General features: G+C 44.2%; 1 protein-coding gene across 1 annotated transcript in view; it reads right to left on the bottom strand.

The window, feature by feature from the left end:
• Positions 1 to 898: 898 nt before the first annotated feature.
• Positions 899 to 18,351, bottom strand: part of LOC137288156 (homogentisate 1,2-dioxygenase-like) — a 45,423-nt gene continuing 27,970 nt past the window's right edge. The window contains exons 12-16 of the mRNA XM_067820573.1: positions 6,215 to 6,341; positions 5,116 to 5,168; positions 4,774 to 4,902; positions 2,803 to 2,932; positions 899 to 2,367 (exon numbers count right to left, since the gene is read on the bottom strand). Coding sequence (XP_067676674.1) covers positions 2,333 to 2,367; positions 2,803 to 2,932; positions 4,774 to 4,902; positions 5,116 to 5,168; positions 6,215 to 6,341 — 474 coding nt within the window. The 3' untranslated portion in view covers positions 899 to 2,332. The remainder of the gene's footprint in view (positions 2,368 to 2,802; positions 2,933 to 4,773; positions 4,903 to 5,115; positions 5,169 to 6,214; positions 6,342 to 18,351) is intronic.

Genomic DNA, 18,351 nt, shown 5'->3' with positions numbered 1-18,351 from the left:
AGGCACAAACAGCAGGTCAAGTGGACCCTAGAGATGCAGCTGTTCATGAATACTCAAATGGTTCCTATGTAGCTGCTATCTATGATGGCAGGTGGTACATCGGAAGAATTCTTGAAGTTGACAATGCTGATCAGACAGTCAACATAACATTCATGGAACAAAAGAAACAACTCTTTCAATTGCCCAGACGCAGTGATATTGTTTGGTGTAAGAAGGAAGAGATCATATGTTCAGTACAACCTCCTCAAGCATGTGGAAAATCAGGGCGCATGCTGAAACTTAGCCAAGATGATTCAGGAACCATTGAACGTAACTATCATGAGTATCGGTAGACTGAAATGTGCGTTACCAGGAAATAACCAAAAACTCTGGTGCCAGTGTATAGTTCCATTTTTGTTCTTGTATTTCTAATACCAAATTAGAGATTTCGACTGTTAGATTTGCCAAGAGATTAACGATTCTACATAATGTCATACGCAAGTGAAAAACATGTGCCGTTTTGAAATGTTCGTTACCCTGAGAGATGTACCTTGTGAGAACATCATGTTTATTCAGCATTTTTTGAGATTGTTAGCCGTTATAGTTTTCACTAGGTCTTCATGAATCACTGTTTCATTTAACATTTATGGCTAATTAATTGTGCTGTCCACAATTACGTATTCTACCGGGTATCTGGGGAAGTAAATATATTGATGCATACTTGTTTAGTCATTTTACCCAAAGGATGAAGGTAAAAACATAAATTTTAAGTATCCAGTTCAGATTTCATATGGAATGGATCCCTATTCTTCACTAACCACTAAAATTGCAATGCCGCATTATGTTGAAATCATTGAAATGTACGTTATCTTCTTTCTAAGAGAGACGTTTGGCATATGCGTGCAACCTGTGATGCCAATTTTTGATATTATTCTCGAATACATATGTACCTTTTATTACAAATGAGTTTACACGCTAATGGCAGTTGGATGATGTTTCATAATATTTGCATTTATGTACGTTCCAGACTGGAAGTCTGTCAGTTCCAAAAGGGAAGGACTAAACTGCTCTGTGTTAATGCTGGACAAGCATAACCACACACTTGATGATTTAATGTGTTCCACATTGTTAAATAAAATATTTTAAAATGTTCAGTTGGCCTTTCATGTCTTTTGTGTACAATTAGAAGTGTATTAGTGACCGGTAACGTAAATTTTAGTTGTATTTTACCATTCAAGATGCACCAGGTGTTAGTGTCCACAGAATAAAAATCTGAATACTTAACTTTAAATCATTTCAGGTTTTAAGCATACACCTAATATACTACGAAATAAACCATAAATCATCCAAGTTTGGAAAACCTATTTTTCGAATAGTTTTACATGTCAATTGGACCTCCTTATTGGGTTTTGGCGATATGTGAAATACAAAGTGTGATATCAAACCACTCAGACCAGTAAATGGTCAGCAAACAGACTACAGTTTAAGATTCTAGCACTGCAAGCCCACATGCATGATGGATCACAGAACTGAAAGTAACCCAGGCCCAATCCCATCTCCAGGTAAGCTCCAAACAACAGAATAGCACCTAACACCCCACACCCCACACCCCATGTTTACACTCCATTCACCAGACAGTTCATGTTGTGAGTGGTACACTCAAACCTGTCAGATCATAGAAGCAAGCTGACGTGACACAAGCAGACAGGTAGCTAACTACTGACTCACCAATTACATTATATTTGAAAACATTTGCTGAAATTCTACATGTACAGAGGGTCATATTAAAACTGGACACAAACAAACAACCCTTGTGCTAATATCCACTAATATTTGTGGAGAAGAATGGTTCATCTGGTAACATTTGGTAAACATGAGTTATAATATACCTGAAAACATCTATTAACCTTGTACAGAGAAACATCACTGTAATGCTTATAATACTGAGCCAGACATACGCACTTTGAGAATTTTGCCTCCATAGCACAACCCCATATGAAGTCAGATCAAAAACAGAAGAGTTTTTCACTACAAAAATATCTGTATAGTCAAGCAATAGTGTGACTTATCATCTGTGTCCATATTTGAAGAACCCATAGCTGACTCTGATAAAGAACTCATGTCCACAGAGTCAGATGAACCTAACTATGAAGGACACACACCTAGATGTGTCAGTGGATGCGACTTTTATTATGAACCCAGAACTGACACACATCAAGAACACAAACATCATTACTGAGTAAGATTGATCTGACAAGCCATATATGGAGCTGACCCCTCTCTTAGCTGCCAGACGAACTTGGGGCTCTACTGTCTACTGCTTATCTTGTCCTTGTCTAGTCCTCAGTCTTGTCTAGAAAGTGAAAGTCTTCTGCTGCTTCCCATCACCTACAAAGAAGCATTGTCTTACTTCATATTCCCATATTATAAAAAGTAAATGTGCTCACTTATGGCTGCTTCAAGTCACCACATTGTCCCATGTCAGTGGAAGTAATGCTTAAATTTGAATGAGATGGGTTCATTTCAGAGAAATCAGTGCTAAGTTCCAGTACTCTGATTTCCCTTTTATTCTCAGACTGATTAGAGAGATAGTTCCAGATAGGTGGAACTGTGTAAACTGCATGTGAAAGATTTGTAAACATCAAACAATAATTCAGAATAAAACATCTTTTTTCAATGTTTTATTTAAAAACTAAAAAATTACACTTTGAAAATGGCTACTGCACATGTTTTTTTAGCCTACAATGGGCTGATTGACATAAATGTGCCATGACACGCGATCACTTGAATTTTCAGTTATTGTCTTAACATGGTAGTACTTACCATTGGGTTTCCAGCTCGAGTTGAAGTGCTTCTGCAGTGTCTGCCAGCAATGGGAATAATTGGGGTCTACTTTATTTTGGTTGCCCCATTCAGTAACAGCCATACTGTAGGAGGATTCAAACATGAATGCCTGCAATGTTACACAGAATCATCAGAAAAAATCAAACACACCAACCCTCAATGTTTAAAGACAAAAACAAAAGTCCAACATAACTTAACTTACTAGTGGAAAAAAACTGTAACTGTGCCTCATGTAAGTTCAATATAGAAACATCATTGCTAGTATTTGGTTCCCATAAGCGCAATTCGGTTTCGGGGTATTCAGATGTTATAGTAGAAAAGGATTCATTGTTCTTCATGCCATGACATAAGATACCAAGGTGACTTTATGGGCCAGTGTACCTTACATGAAAATACTGGGAAATCACTTCCCATGGACAATACTTGCTCACACGTGACTACATTGATGCAGTAATAACATTGTTCCACTGCCACAGCCTCTATTCCATCAAAAGAATGAAACAACAATCTACTTCTCAGTAGAGGCGGCTGCAGGTAGAATGACAACAACCACAGGAGGCCACTGGTAAAATGACACAACGACAGGAGGCTGATGGCGGAATGACACAACCACAAGAAGACGCTGGTAGAGTGACAACAACAACCACAGGAGGTCACTGGCACAATGACATGAGGCTGTTGGTAGAGTGACACAACAACCACAAGAGGCTGCTGTGAGAATGACACAATGACATGAGGATGCTGGTAAAATGATACAACCAATAGAGGCTGCAGGTAGAATGACACAACAACAGGAGGCTACTGGTAGAATGATACAACCACAGGGGGCAGCAGTCATCAATATCCCCTGCAATGGCAAAACACTCAGCATAACTATGCCTAACTATGTGAAATGTGTTGCCGTCCAGAAAGGAGCAATACCACCAACCCTGTTGCCATGGAATATTTAAGTCAGAATTCCAAAACTACCAAAAAGCACCAGTTCACCATCAGACATATCAATGTGCCAAGGCTGGCAAAGAAATGTTGAGTGGTTTTGAAGTTCTGCTCTGGAAAAGAGCACTACCACCAATTTCAAAGTCAAACTTGTTGAAAGGGAAACGCCAAAAATATTTAGTTCAGAACTCCAAAACTACAAAAAGGTGCCAGTACACTACCAGATCTATCTATGAGCCATGTTGAAGAAATATTGAACAGTTTTAAAGAGCTGCTCTGGAAAAAAAGAAATGTGCAAAGACGGAGGCAATTATAATACCCCATACAACAGGATGTAACAACAGGATGTTGCTAGTAGAATGAAATGACAATCTCTACATAGATAGATAGATTGGATATTTATATATAGCGCACATATCCACACACTAGTGCATGCTCAAGACGCTGGTATTTTTCCCTCGATCACCGGATGTCAATCTCAACAGCACATCGTATTTCAATCTCAACTCCCTGGGAAGTATACAACTCTTGCTGACACTAGGCGCACCGAGTTCATTGTGGCGCTCTCATCCTAATGAGGTACCCAATAGACAGCTGGGAGGACTGGGACACATAGTCACAGCACTTTGTCCAAGTTTACTGCACGTTGTTGTACCCGCAACTAGGTGTATGCACGTGTCATGTGGCCACCATCTGGTCATATACCAACCGATTCGTGGGTTCTTTTAAGTGCACAGGGTTGTGTACTGTACACTAGGGGTTGTGACAACACTGAAAGAGTCTGCACACAAAGTTGACTCCAAGGTTTTTACACCCGGTCACAGGTGGGCTCGATCCCGAAACCAAAGCCTCAACCTCGCTGGATCACTAGCCTGGTGCTTTAGCCAGCTCGCCCACCATGCCCCTTACACATCAGCACAGAAGGACAAGCACAATCACTGAGGTGTCTACTTGGCTGACTGAAGACAAATTGTTACACTCTTTGTCCCCACAATGAATTTGCTGAAATGTTACCATTGTTCCAGTTGCTATTTTTTCTGCTTTCAGTTCAGCACTTGAAGCTTTCTCAAAGCATTCAGCATCAGGACCATGTGGTGTCATCAAGCTGTGCAGACTGGCTCCCCCTGGGCGGAACCCCTCCTCCTGCAAAAATAACCATTTTTATTAAAGAGCAACTCTGCCTATTCATAAAGTTATCAAAAATGAAACTGAAAGGTGATGGAATACCTTTTACAAATCAACTATTAGTCTTCAATATATTCAGCTACATGTGCCATGGACAATCTTTTGATATAGAAAAATAAGTAATATAACGGGACAATAAGTAAACTGAGTTGAAATGTGATGATAACATACCTTAGCTTCATATGCACCATATATAAGACCCATGAATTCACTCATGCAGTTCCCTGCAATCAGAAATCATCTATCATACAACAGTTTGCCTTGTATAGAGAGATGACATAAAAGCTTTAAAAAGGCACATAAACCACACATTCTACTGTGTGTACTGTATAGGATTGGATAAACTATAGTAGGACTGTGTGAAGGTGTACGGTAGTAGTAGGACTGTGTGAAGGTGTACTGTAGAAGTAGGACTGTGTGAAGGTGTACTGTAGCAGTAGGACTGTGTATGAAGGTGTACTGTAGCAGTAGGACTGTGTGAAGGTGTACTGTAGCAGTAGGACTGTGTGAAGGTGTACTGTAGCAGTAGGACTGCGTGAAGGTGTACTGTAGCAGTAGGACTGTGTGAAGGTGTACTGTAGCAGCAGGACTGCGTGAAGGTGTACTGTAGCAGGACTGTGTGAAGGTGTACTGTAGCAGTAGGACTGTGTGAAGGTGTACTGTAGCAGTAGGACTGTGTTACGGAGGAGTACTGTAGCAGTAGGACTGAGTGAAGGTGTACTGTAGCAGTAGGATTATGTGAAGGTCTACATGGATAGTCAGTGTGTACTGAAATTTGGGTCTACTGTGACTGAAAGTAGAAGGTTTGGTGCATACTCACATATCTGAAGGTGTACTCACTGTAGTACTAGGGTGGTCAGAAGGTGTAGTCACTGTGGTAGTAGGGTATTTGGAAGGTGTACTCACTGTGGTAGTAGGGTGGTCGGAAGGTGAACCCAATGTGGTATGAGGGTAGTTGGAAGGTGTACTCACTGTGGGAGTAGGGTGGCCTGAAGGTGTACTCACTGTGGCTGTAGGGTGGTCTGAAGGTGTACTCACTGGGGTAGTAGGGTGGTTGGAAGGCGTACTCACTGTGGTAGTAGGGTGGTTGGAAGGCGTACTCTCTGTGGTAGTAGGGTGGTTGGAAGGCGTACTCACTGTGGTAGTAGGGTGGTCGTAAAGGTGTACTCACTGTGGTAGTAGGGTGGCCTGAAGGTGTACTCACTGTAGCTGTAGGGTGGTCGGAAAAGGTATTCACTGTGGTAGTAGGGTGGCCTGAAGGTGTACTCACTATGGTAGTAGGGTGGCCTGAAGGTGTGCTCCTGTACTGACCAGCGTGGAGGGAAGATGACAAAATCTGCTACAGCAGTTCCAGGTTTGAGAGAGGGGCATGTTAGCACTGTGAAGATGGAGGGATCCTGCAGACAGGGAACATACACAAATATGTAAGTAAAGACTGTCTTCAGAAGTAGTATAGGGAATGATAGTCCGAAAACACTTTTCAAAAACCCCTCTAAAAAGCCTCATTTACTAAATGAGGCTTTGGTGGGGCCCTTAGCTCTTGCTATTATTGCCCCTACTACAAAGCCACGCCATCACGTTTACCGTGACTTGGCAGGCGGTAACACTGTGCCGTACGGTACGATCAATAATTCTTCTCTTACAAAACCCCTACCCGGCCCATCCCTCAAGTAGTACAAGTTAGGTTCGTCGGCTTTCATATCCACTTTATCTATGTTGTAAGTTTTGACCGACCATATAGGATCGGTGGCTCGCTTACGGCTATGTTATGTTTATATCGATGAAACAGTTTAACGTGAACCGCCTACGATCTCTTTGGTGTTCATAATAAAGGCTTGCTGGGCTTTTTGTATTCCCTGTGCTATGTACTTTTTTTTCTCGTCCTCGCTGATAGCAGACTTACGAGACTTGGATCGAATATCTTGTTTCATTCCGTTATATTTTTTGAGCTCAGAGAGGATTGAACTAAACTCCTCTTCTGAGATCTTACTGTCAGAGAGTGCCGTGGAAATTCGCTCACTCACTGTGTTCAGCTTTGCTTCGGCCAGAACCCTGATCTCGTCGTGTTTCAATGCCTTACGATTAAGTCTGCGTGATACTAACTTAAGCGCCAACCCTACCAACCCTGTCACCCCAGCCGTTATTTCAATACCTAGCACTATAGGTGCAGCCACGATGGTGGTTAACAACCCAACGCCTGCCGCCCCTAGTCCCATGCTGGTTGCCATAAGGGTAGTGTCAGCCCCGTCCACGATATTGAAAGCTCTATTATACTTTTTACATAGTGCTTTCCGTGTGTCACGGTCTTGTTCTAGTTGACGTTTCACATCACATAACTGCCTCAAGCGGAACCCATCTACGGTTTCCAGCGTCTTCGCTACTTCCTCTACGACTGGGTACAGACCCATCCTATAATATATATTTTGAAAGATATTTTAATTGGGTTTCAGTTAATAGTTCTTCAATGTATTTGAAGTCTACAAGGGTTAGATTATTACCAATGATAATAGGTGAGAGGCTAATAGACTCTCCTGTTGTAATAAAAACCCCACTGAGGTTTATTAAGCGGTTTATAGAACCCCAGGTGGTCTCCTGTTGTATAATAATACGACAATATTGGTGTATGTGTTCTTTAGACCAGTGTATTGACACCCCGGGTAAAATTTGGTGTACTCTTGAGGTGTTTTCATTGTCTAACTCAAAGAAGACTTCTATGATGAGTGTGAAAGGGATTAATATTCTTTTATTTGGATTACTAAATGTTAATTTATTGTTTGACCTAGTATTTAACCCATTTTTTTTCCTGTCCCAAATAGTTATCATACGTAATCCCCTCTCCGGAATGAAATCCCCGGGCCAGATACCGTTGTTCCTAATCTTAGTGGTATACCTCGTATCTGCGTCTAATGTGATATAAGGTGAGGCGAGTGTTAAGTTGATCAGCCATTTGGGTTCTTTTAAATCTGATAACGACACCCGTCTGTACACGTTGTCTTTGAAGTGCAGGATATATAAGGTGTCTTCCTCACCAGGCTGATCGAATCCCTCCGTATCTCCCAGGTCGTTAAGTGTAGTGTTGGGATGATGACTGGTCATTATTATACTATTATGATATAATTTCCAACTGGTTTTCTGATAATAATTCAGGGGTTAACTTAATACCCATGAAGTGTATGTTGTCAGGCAGGAATATATTGATTAATGATATCTTGTTTTCCACGATCACGTTGACCCCCTGCAGACTGGTCTTGGAGTCGACACCCACCCGCACGTAAACGTTACAAACTTGAAACTGGTGTCGTTTCACCCACCCGAGTTTGATCCCCTTCACGATCTCGACATCATTCCCCGATGGTTCCCCTAGGTAGACTTTGATGAACAGTGTTGAGTTTGCCGGTAGACTCTCTAGTATCTTAACCACACCTTCGAATTCAGACACCAACTGCAATTTCACGTTTTGCATGGCCGGTTTACTCGATAGCATGTGGGCTGCTATAGTGTTGACTGGGCTGACGACTATGCTACGTCTCTGAGTTGGGACGTAAGCCACGAGCAGGGTTCCATTGTTTACGACTTTGTTTAGGTGGTTGTCTTTGTTATCCGTGAACACGTAAGGGGAGACGAGTCTAATATTGAGAAACCATTTGTTATCGGGTAACAACACCCACTTGTCATCTTCGGTGAAGACGAGCATATATGGTTTGTTTTTGACGACGGTAGTGCTCTCAAAATCGTCTAAGTCGAACAGTTTACCTCCGAATGATGGGTATATTCTCCAGTTGTCATCACCGGTGTTGACGAGGGCGTACTTAGTGTTGGCTGTTGCTCCTGTGGTATCTATCATATCACTTAGGGCTCCACCGGAGGGGATTTCAACGCGTTTGTAAATGTTGTTTTTCAGTTGCAAGGCGTACGATTTACCATCTACTCCGGGAGCGTCGAAACCGCGTGTGTCTCCGAGGTCGGAGATCCCGATATTGACACATTTTTTCACTCCGGGTCCTTGTGCGCTGGTCATGTTACATGAAGTGTTAAGCTGAGGTATCCTATATTTACAGGATTATGATTTATATCTAACACCGATATTGTCAGCTCAGGTATGTTGCCCTGGGTTAATCTCTTATACTGCCGTGGTGAAAATGACTCGGTTCTACCGTCGTTGAATTTCTCAGTTTTCACCGGCACTGCTCTCAGTATAGTGGAAGGGTGGCCTCCTTGAATGTTATACGTTGTGCTCACCTGACCGAGATGAATGTACAGCTCTCGGTACGGTACTAGTTCGGGTAACTTCGTGCCTGTGACGGTTGTTGTTGGTTTTATCTCGTCAGGAGACATACCGAGTATCCTCGCTAATGGTCGGCCGAGCCTCAAGGAGGTTCTTCCGTTGTTGATTAACACCACTGTGCCGTTTGAGTCGTTCATTTTGAGTTCGGCTCCCAGGGGTTTGAAGACCTCGTCGTTTAGAGAGCACACGCTGTAGTAGCCGTCAGTTATTTGACTGCGAGTTCCACTGACGAACAGCTTATTGTTGCTGATATTAATGTTAGTCCATTGTGGTAGGTAGGTGATATCGCAGAGTGCGACTTCGAGTTGACCTGACGTGTTATCGATCGCGTGCGTCAGCTGAACGGCCTCACCGCTCGTTATTCCAGGAAGTGTTATGTACATATTACATATATATTTATTATATAATAGTTTTAAAATGTATTCCCCTGGTGTGTTTTACCCTAAACTGGATGTAGATTTCTCCCCCATGAAGATCGTGGTTGCTCCTGAGTTGTATTTCAATGCCCAGCTTTTAGATGTGTTCGATAAGTATAAGCTTATGGTGACTAACATTGAGGCAGTCCACGCGTGGTTCAACAACCCTATGCAGTTCTGGCAGAATCAATTCAACTTTGCTGTGTGGTGCGCTACAACGGGGTGTGGTGTGGCATTGACCGACACTCGGCGTGGACCGCTGAGTCAGTCTGTGTTCAAATTCCACGTGTACTACCAGGTCAGACGTATCCTTAAAGAGATCAGTGCCCCCCTCCCACAGGATAAAGCGTGGGACGCAACAAACAACCCATACGATAGACGGGCCTATGAACGTATTTGTAATGAATTCGAAATAAACCCGAAGACGGATTGGCGTTTGCCGGGGCCGAACCACGGGTTGGGTATTCCTTCTGATGGCGTGCGATCAGTGAAAGAACTCAGTGATCTTATACTGAAACAAGGTAAACTACGCCCGGACTTTGCTTTGTCGAGTAATGAATGGAGGGATGATCGTATGAACTTTAAAGGTGGTGTTGCTTTCACAGTCCAGAAAGTGGAGCAGTCAACCGCAGACGGGTGGAAAATGTTCATGCTGGACACATCGAAAGGATTCACTCGTGCTGGTACAATACGCTTGAACGACTCGATTCGAACGTATGTGTGGTCGCTGTTGGGTGCGCAGTCGATGACGCGTTCTAACATCCTCGGTAAGGGAACTGCTTACGACGCTCAGAAACAATTCGTTTCCAACGTTGAGGATGCTATTAATTCTCCAGTTGATCTCCCGCGGGCCATCGAACGCTACCAAAACGTGTTAGAATACGCCAGATCGAAAGTTAACTACGTGTTCGGTGTGGGGCTGTATATGTCTCCGAGTGATATGCAACTGAGAGTAAAAAAAGTGGTGGGTTATAACAACAAAATAGTCATAGCCACGGCGGACCAAAAGTTGGGCATCAACCCCGATATTAACACCCCCTATATCCCACACATCCCACCACGTGAAACGGGTATAGTGGAGCCACCTCCGGAGCCTAAAGTTCATGTGTCCACCACACACCCCCATATTCAGGCCTCCAATCAGCAGCATATTGATAATAAAACAGCCCTAGTGGTTGGTGGGGTAACTTTGGGACTTATTTGGTTAAAGATTTCTTAGCCGCTACGTATACCAGACCCGCCACGGCGACGATGGCTGCCCACAGGTTTTGACTGAGCCACATGGCAGTTTTAGACAGAGCGCCCAACAACCACGAGACGATGCTACCCAGGATGCCGGGAAGGGCTTCGGCGGCTTTACCAGCCAGTTTAGCTAGGCCTTCCCCGAGTTTTTTAATCCAGTCTTTAACACCACCACCTGTGGGAGTTCCCCCGCCGGCAGGCCCCACAGGGGTTCCTCCCACCAGTGACACCACCAGGGTTGATATAATGAAACCCAATGCAGTCAGAATGCTGGCGATGGTGATCCCTTGCTCCCGGAACAATATCCGAATCCTGTTGGCTAAAGTTGTATCCTCATTCAGTATTCTATCGATTGTTTCCCGAATACGACTGATCTGGGATCGAAGCTGTTCACGATTCGAGGAAGCGGATTCCAATCGTGTACGTCTCTCGTCTTCTAAATCGCGTAGTCGTTCATTGATACGGCGTTTCATATCATCGTTTTCAGTTTCGTTGAGTTTGGTTTTTTCCCTAGCGATGTGCTCGTCGATTTCGTTCAGTTTCCCCATGTTGTTCACGAGTTCTCCACGCACGCGTTTCACGGCTTCGTCTAAGCCACGCAGTTCCCTTACCGGAAAGTCAAACCCCGGTAACGGTTTGTCCCAGTAGGTGCTCAACAGTTTTTCTATGCTGTCCGAGGCTTCTGTAGCACGCTCTGGCGTCATTTCATCTATAGTGGTGAGGTGGGATCTGGTAGCTTGCAGATCTTCTTTAACGGTCTTAGGTATTGCACCACCGTAATCACGCATGTTTAGATGTTCACGGATAAATTCAGCACCACCATTGCGGCTGGCTAGAGTTGACAAGGCCAGTGGTTTTTTATTGATCTTGTTAAAGAGGTCAACCCCTGGGGCAGACTTAAGACGTAGAACACCCTTTGTATCAACAAAAAAATTCTTATGGTATATACCCTGGGGTTCAACGTAGTTTTTATCGCTTTTTAAACTTTCGTAATAATCATTTACCGTTGTTTCCAAGAGTTCTTGGCTCAATGGTGAACTAGTAAATGAGGTCTCCTGCTCATCATCGTATACCTGGGCACTAGCGCCCCGCATATCATCCATAGGTATGTCTTCATCCATTAGTATTTAAATATATTTTATTTATATATAACAATGTACGGTAGAAAATTAGATCCTTTCAGAAAATTGAGAGAGCCATTAGGTGCCAGAGCCGTGCGACAGTCGGTGACCATCACCAACAATCCCAGCAAGATAGACCAGAACCAAACTCTGCTGGTTAGATTTCCAAACCTTGGTGAGAATGACCTCATCGTACCAGGCACTGTTCGACTGGCGTTCAATATCACGTTGACCTCCGACAACGACAAACGCGAGCTAGTGCGGAACGTGGGTCGAGCTATCATCAAGAAAACGACCGTCAAGATCAGTGGTAACGAGGTACTGAGCATCGACGACAGCGACGTGTTTCACTGCTACAAGGATCTCTGGAAAAGCGAGAGAGAACGAGTCAATGATGTGTACCAGGGTATCAGCAAATCAACCCGGGCGCGCATAGGATACGTCTTCACGACAGACCAGCAAGACAAGCTATCGGACGGTGAAAAGGCCATCGCTCTAGCATACGGGAATCGATTCTGCGTGCCGCTCGACTTCGAGTTGCTCACGGGACACGCGCCGTTTTACCAGGCCGCGCTGGGTGATAGGCTCGAATACGAGCTCACGTTTAACGACTATAGCAAAGTAGTGCGTACACCGAACGGTGATGAGGCCAGTTATGCCATAGACAACATCTCTCTGGAGTTCGACATGGTCACTAGCCCGGAGCTGGCCAGGCAGGTTCGAAGTCAGTACTCTGGGAAGATGGCTATCCTATACGATCGTGTACTGAGGCATAGATCAGTCGTGCGAGATAAGAGCGACACTGTGTGGAATATCAACCTGAACGTGCCGGCGCGATCGATGAAAGGTATCCTGGTCGTCCCCGTGGAGGATTATGATCCATTCCGGAGGGACAGCGAGAAGTTTTTCAACCCCGAGATTGAAAAGGTGGAAGTTACCATCGAGGGCGTGCCCAACCAGCTGTTCAGTCATGGTATGAGACCACACCAGCAGTGGGATGAGATAAAAAAGCTACCAGTGGGGGATTACATAACAAAGGACCTGGACCTCGGCTCCGTGCAGATCGGTGAATACTTGACCACCAAGTACGCCCTATGGTTGGACATGCGATCCACGGATGATGATAAACTGCACGGTAGCGGGCGTCGTATAGATAACGGCAGCGAAGGGATAACCATCCAGATTAATAAGAAGGCCCAAACCGCTGGTAAGTTGAAATTATATCTGTACGTAATTATGGACGCGCAACTTAATATAGACAATGGGAGATTTGTGCAAGCCATCTACTGATGGGGGGTACCCCCCCACACCCCCCAACAATAAACTGCCCCACCTACCCACTGACCCACACTGCGCTATCATATGCGGGCAGACTGGCTGTGGGAAGACCGTTTTCGTGTTGGATATGTTGGAGGGTTACTACAAGGATGTGTTCGATAACATCGTTATCATGTGCCCTACTCTGGGCATGAATAAAACGTACGCGCGACCTTGGGTGATGACGGACCCGGACGTACACAAAATCGACCCTGGAACACGCCTGCAGGACTGGTTGAAAGCTCTTCACGAGAAATTTAAAGGGGAACCGACGCTGTTTATACTGGACGACTGCAGCGCTAATCGCGAGATAACAAAAAAGAGAGACATGCTATCGTACCTGGCCTTCTCCGGCCGGCATGCAAATCACAGCGTCTGGGTGCTAACGCAGAAGTTCAACTCGGTGTTGAAAGACCTCAGGGAGCAGACGCGATGGGTGGCCTTATTTCACTGCAAGGACAGGGATTCGTTCGAGGAGTGTTTGAGAGAGAACGATGTGATGAGTAAATTAGAACGGGAACGGGTAAAGAAACAGCTCGCTGAAACTAAACACGCTAAGCTCGTACTAAAGACCGACCAACCAGTAGCATATATAGTTTGCTAAGCAAAGCTAAGTAAAAGCTAAGCAAAGCTAAGCAAAGCTAAGCAAAGCTATGATATTCGAAGTATTTGTCGTGTGCAACTTAACCTTCATTTCTCTGTGTTTTGTCTGTATCGGGTATTATATAGTTAAAACTAAATCTTACTTGTTATATTATAAGATGGAGTGTGAGGAATTGCTCGAACAATTGTCTGTGGAGGGTTCCCCAACTGGGGATTCCCCCAAGCGAGAGAAACTGGTGGCGTTGGCTGTTGGCGGCAAAGCCAAACATTACTTTGGAGACTACACTCCAGATAAAATTAACAAAATGTCAGCCGAAGAAATCGATAAGCTGTACGCTAGATACGAGGCCCGGCTCGGAGCAGAAATGACAAAGACAATAGGATCGGCTATGACCCAGATATACACCGGTATTGTATCACAATTCCTTCCCATTCCACCAGAGCGCCGACTTTACCTGTGGGAGGACCTAGATAAAGACCCTTTTATCGAACACGCCGTGAGCTCTATCAGCTGCGGGCTGTACCACAAATATGGTATGTTGTTGGCTCCAGTGACGGCGGCGATTATCACGGCAAAACATTGCCAATTTGAGAGAAAGAATAATAATAATAGTATAGATGGATGCTGCACAGGAAACCCCAGTGGAGGTACCCCCAACAGTGATGGAGGAGACCCCACCCCCAACAGTGACCCCTTCAGTGGAGGTACCTCCAACAGTAACCAGACAGAAGAATCCTAAGAGAGTAGCTGCCGGTAAAAAACGGTGGTGTAACCAACATAAAGTGACCAACCCAACCCGACTGTTGTTGGCTGTAGGCGTAACTGCTGCCGTGGTTATAACATGGTTATACACCTCCCACAGTGAGCCACAACCCAACAGTGAGGTAACCCCCAACAGTGGGGGTATGGGGGTATCCCCCATGGTAGACCCGCATATCATGTTATAATTTAAAATATTTTATATCATATACATAATGTCTGAGGGGAAAACGTTCGTCAACGACGCATACCACGCCACAGTGGTAGCCAGTCTAGCCGTAGGGTACGCTCGGTTGACTAAAATGGTGCTTAAACAACCAACTATCAAGCTAGATTTCAACCTGCAGGATATGGGTATGCTCATAATGAACCTTGGTATGGCGATGGCCACAAAAGACATCCTAGTAAAACAAGGAATAATACCTGATAATATAATGAAATAAATATAGGGATGGCCACGATAGCTATGATGGTCGGTGGGGCGTTAGTGAATGCCCTGGCATTTTCCGGGAGTAATTTCCTCTTCTCGAAACTACGAGATGATCACGCGGCTGAAATACAGGAAGAAAGGAAGCGACACGATCTCGCTACTGAGAAATTACAAAGAGCACAGGCTGAGTACGCTAAAAAACGCCTCCAGAGGATCGATTTTATTAATGAACAACTCACGCGTGAAAACCATGCCGTTCAAACATTCAACGATGTCGATGAAGCAATGAAAGAATACTATCTACTAACTGGTAAACAATTGGAACCGCTCAATAAACCCACACTCGCTCAGTACTACACACCATCCAAGGGACAAATGAATCGTGAACTGGGCTTCATAGTGTTGGGTATAGCAGCTACTGCGTTGGTTGCTAAGCAATTAAACTAAAATACCTATATAAGTAAACATGAGACCCGCTCCATACCGATGCGAATATATACTTATGGGGAAGACCGAGGCCTGTGGTAGGAAATGCAGGAATCAGGGGTTCTGTTGTTTCCATATGGGAAGTCCTAACTACACGTGTTCTGTGTGTGGTATCGGGGTTAAAGGGCACTACTGTTTATGTAAAGCTCACGGAGCGAACGTAGTCAGACATCAACTCATATACGAGAATAAAAAAGACTACATAAAAGAACGTAGGCGACTGCTCAAGATAAAATCCAATTAGAGATTGGTTCTCTTAGGTGTAAACATGTCTACTGTACATTCTTGAATATGGAAGCCTATCTTACGGTAAAACAATTAAAAGCTATAGCAAAACAGCTTGGATGCCGGCGTTATTCAAACCTGGGGAGAGCCGGGTTAATCGAATTGTTATCAAATAACCAAACACTGATCGATGCCTACATAGATTCACACAAGCTGTTGGAAGACTTACGAGAATTGTGGCCAACAAACCGAGTTTGGTTAATAAGTGATTACAAGAAATAAAATATTTTTATCAAGAGTGGAGGAGTTACCTCCCCTTACTGTGAACCAATTAGACATTAGTTCTCTTAGGTGTAAACACAATGACTACTGTGCGCGAGCTCAAGAGGGTCGCAAAACAGAGAGGTGTTATCGGGTATTCTAGAATGCGGAAGCCAGCATTGTTGAGATTACTAGGTTTAGAAGTCCCTCCTACGGTAAAACAGTTAAAAGCTCAAGCGAAACAGCTTGGATACACGGGTTATTCAAAATTGGGGAAAGCCGGGTTAACCGCATTGTTATCACATACCCCCGTAGCACGTCCCACTGTAAAACAACTGAAAACCGAGGCACACGATTTGGGTTTAGGCGGGTATTCTCGTATGAGAAAACCACAGCTTTTAGAATTATTACGACAGAATAGAGCTATTGACCTACAGTTCGTGCGCACTAAGCACGCTGTAGGCAACTATTTGGGAAGTTGGCGCATGCACGTCGATAGAAACATAGACATTACAGATATTAAGCCTCTGATAGCTGATAAGGTCAACCAGGAACTAAATAATCTAGGAAGTATCAAGTTTCAGATCACAGTGAAAATGTCGCTCGATAAGCATGTTGGGAGTACCACTGAGTATGTTCAGCCTTACTTCCGAGGTAAACAAGAGGTCGTCACACATGCAGAGACCATTGACGCATCAATCGATACAAGTTTTCAGCAGATACGAGAATACCTAGAACGCTACACACACTTAGGGTCCGGGTGGGCTGTAGATAAAATCGATAATGTCTATCTAGATATAGCTAAATACATGCCGTTCAGAGGTGGGTCATACCTAGCCTTGCCTCCCTACTATAAGAACAAACAAGCCATAGTAAACGTTAAGAATAGAGGAAACGATTGCCTGAGGTTATCTATCAGGTCAGCCTTATTTCCAGCTGCCACTAATCCGAACAGACCTTCTAATTATCCACAGGATGATGGGCTCAACTGGGATGGTATAGATGAACCCACCCCAATATCCCAGATCACTAAAGTAGAAAAACAGAATAATCTGGCTATAAATGTCTTTGGGCACGAAGGTAATACAACAATAATACACAGGGTCAGCCCGGTGAAGGATTGTCAAGTTATTAATTTATTCATGATTCAAAAAGGTGAAACGTATCACTACACGTGGATAAAACATCTCAGCCGGTTGTTGCACGACCAGTCGAAACACGTTGGGGAAAAACACTTTTGTGTACGATGCCTACACTGTTTCAGTCGGGCCGATTTATTAGAATCCCACCTGGAGGATTGCCAAGGTGTTGGGCAGACGGCCATACGAGTCGACATGCCTAAGGAAGGTGAAAATATCCTAAAATTCGACAATCACAAGAATCAAATGTCTGTGCCTTATATCATATACGCCGACTTCGAAGCCTTAGTTGTGGGTGGGGATTCCCCCACACCCACTAGTGGGAGTTTCACACACAAAACACAAGAGCATAAAGCCTGTTCGTTTGGATACATTGTCGTCCGTTGTGACGGGGAAACGAAAGCTCCGGTAGTGTATAGGGGTCCTGACGCGGCTGAAAGGTTTCTAAAGTGCTTGCAGGAGGAAGAAAAAATTATTAGGAATGCATTGTATAGAATCGCTCCCATGCGTATGACCAGAGCCGACAAGATAGCTCACACCAGTAGCACTAACTGTCATGTGTGCGACTCGCCACTTAACGGTGATTCGGTGAGAGATCACTGCCACATAACTGGTAAGTATAGAGGCGCCGCTCACAACGCGTGCAACCTCAAGCTTAAAATCAATCCTAAGACAATAAACATTCCCGTTGTCTTTCACAACTTGAGAGGATACGACTCTCACTTGATCATGCAGGCCATCGCGAAAATCGATGGTAATATAACGTGCATCCCCAACAACATGGAGAGATACATCTCCTTCAGCTTAAACGGACTTAGGTTCATTGACTCGTTTCAATTCCTCCTGTCGTCACTCGACAGTCTGGTCAAGGCCAACAATACCTTCCCTATCACAGATCGATACACAGACGCCGAGACTAGACACCTGCTCATGAGGAAGGGCGTATACCCATATGAGTACATGGATAGCTGGGCTAAGTTCACAGAGACCAGACTACCTCCTATCGACTGCTTTTATAGCAAGCTGAATGAGGCGTCCGTCTCACGAGACGATTACTCGCACGCGATTAACGTATGGAATAAACTTGGTTGTAAGAACCTTGGCGATTATCACGATCTGTAC

This window comes from Haliotis asinina, chromosome 6 (genome assembly GCF_037392515.1).
Source record: "Haliotis asinina isolate JCU_RB_2024 chromosome 6, JCU_Hal_asi_v2, whole genome shotgun sequence".
Lineage (NCBI taxonomy): Eukaryota > Metazoa > Mollusca > Gastropoda > Lepetellida > Haliotidae > Haliotis > Haliotis asinina.
Note: the sequence above shows the minus strand (reverse complement) of the source record. Positions and strands in the feature narration are given on the sequence as shown.